Here is a 629-nt window from a genome sequence, read left to right as displayed (position 1 = left end):
CTGGGGTCAGTGCCTGCTGACGGCAGCGTGCCCACCCATGGCAGCGTGCCCGTCTGCCTGGCACAAGTGGTGCGGCGCCCACCTGGGCCCGAAGCCTGCCATTCCCCGCGTCAGGGACCGATGCGTCTCCCCACTCCTCGCAGCCCTCTCTCCCCGTTGTGGCACGGCAGGATGGCGACACTAAAGGCTCCCAATGTCACTCCCATTGGCTGTGGGCCATTTCTCGGAGGAAAAGCCGAGCCCGCTCCTTCCCGCGGTGGCTGAGGGACAGGCTGCGGGGACGGCTCCTCCGTTTTCTGCCACGGAGGAATGGGCATGGTCCATTTTGTGACATGATGGCTCCTCACTCCTGGATGACGTGCGACCATGTCACTGAAAATCTGGCACTGGACGGTCCAAATAGGCTTGCCAATGTGACGCCCATCTACAAGAAGGGCCGGAAGGAGGATCCGGGGAACTACAGGCCTGTCAGCCTGACCTCGGTGCCAGGGAAGATTATGGAGCGTTTCATCTTGAGGGCGCTCACAAGGCATGGGCGGGACAACCAGGGGATCAGGCCCAGCCAGCACGGGTTCATGGAAGGCAGGTCCTGCTTGACCAACCTGATCTCCTTCTATGACCAGGTGACC

The 629-nt window shown here is 62.2% G+C and overlaps 1 protein-coding gene across 1 annotated transcript in view; it reads left to right on the top strand.

Annotated features, from left to right (window-relative positions):
* Positions 1-335: 335 nt before the first annotated feature.
* The window catches only part of ATP5I (ATP synthase, H+ transporting, mitochondrial Fo complex, subunit E), a 4,117-nt gene continuing 3,823 nt past the window's right edge, over positions 336-629 (top strand). The window contains exon 1 of the mRNA XM_009331528.1: positions 336-413. Within this exon, the coding sequence (XP_009329803.1) occupies positions 336-413 (78 nt within the window). The remainder of the gene's footprint in view (positions 414-629) is intronic.

The sequence above is a fragment of the Pygoscelis adeliae genome, unplaced genomic scaffold, assembly GCF_000699105.1.
Source record: "Pygoscelis adeliae isolate BGI_AS28 unplaced genomic scaffold, ASM69910v1 Scaffold289, whole genome shotgun sequence".
Lineage (NCBI taxonomy): Eukaryota > Metazoa > Chordata > Aves > Sphenisciformes > Spheniscidae > Pygoscelis > Pygoscelis adeliae.
The sequence above is the reverse complement of the archived record's forward strand: the minus strand, read 5'-3'. Positions and strand labels throughout refer to the sequence as shown.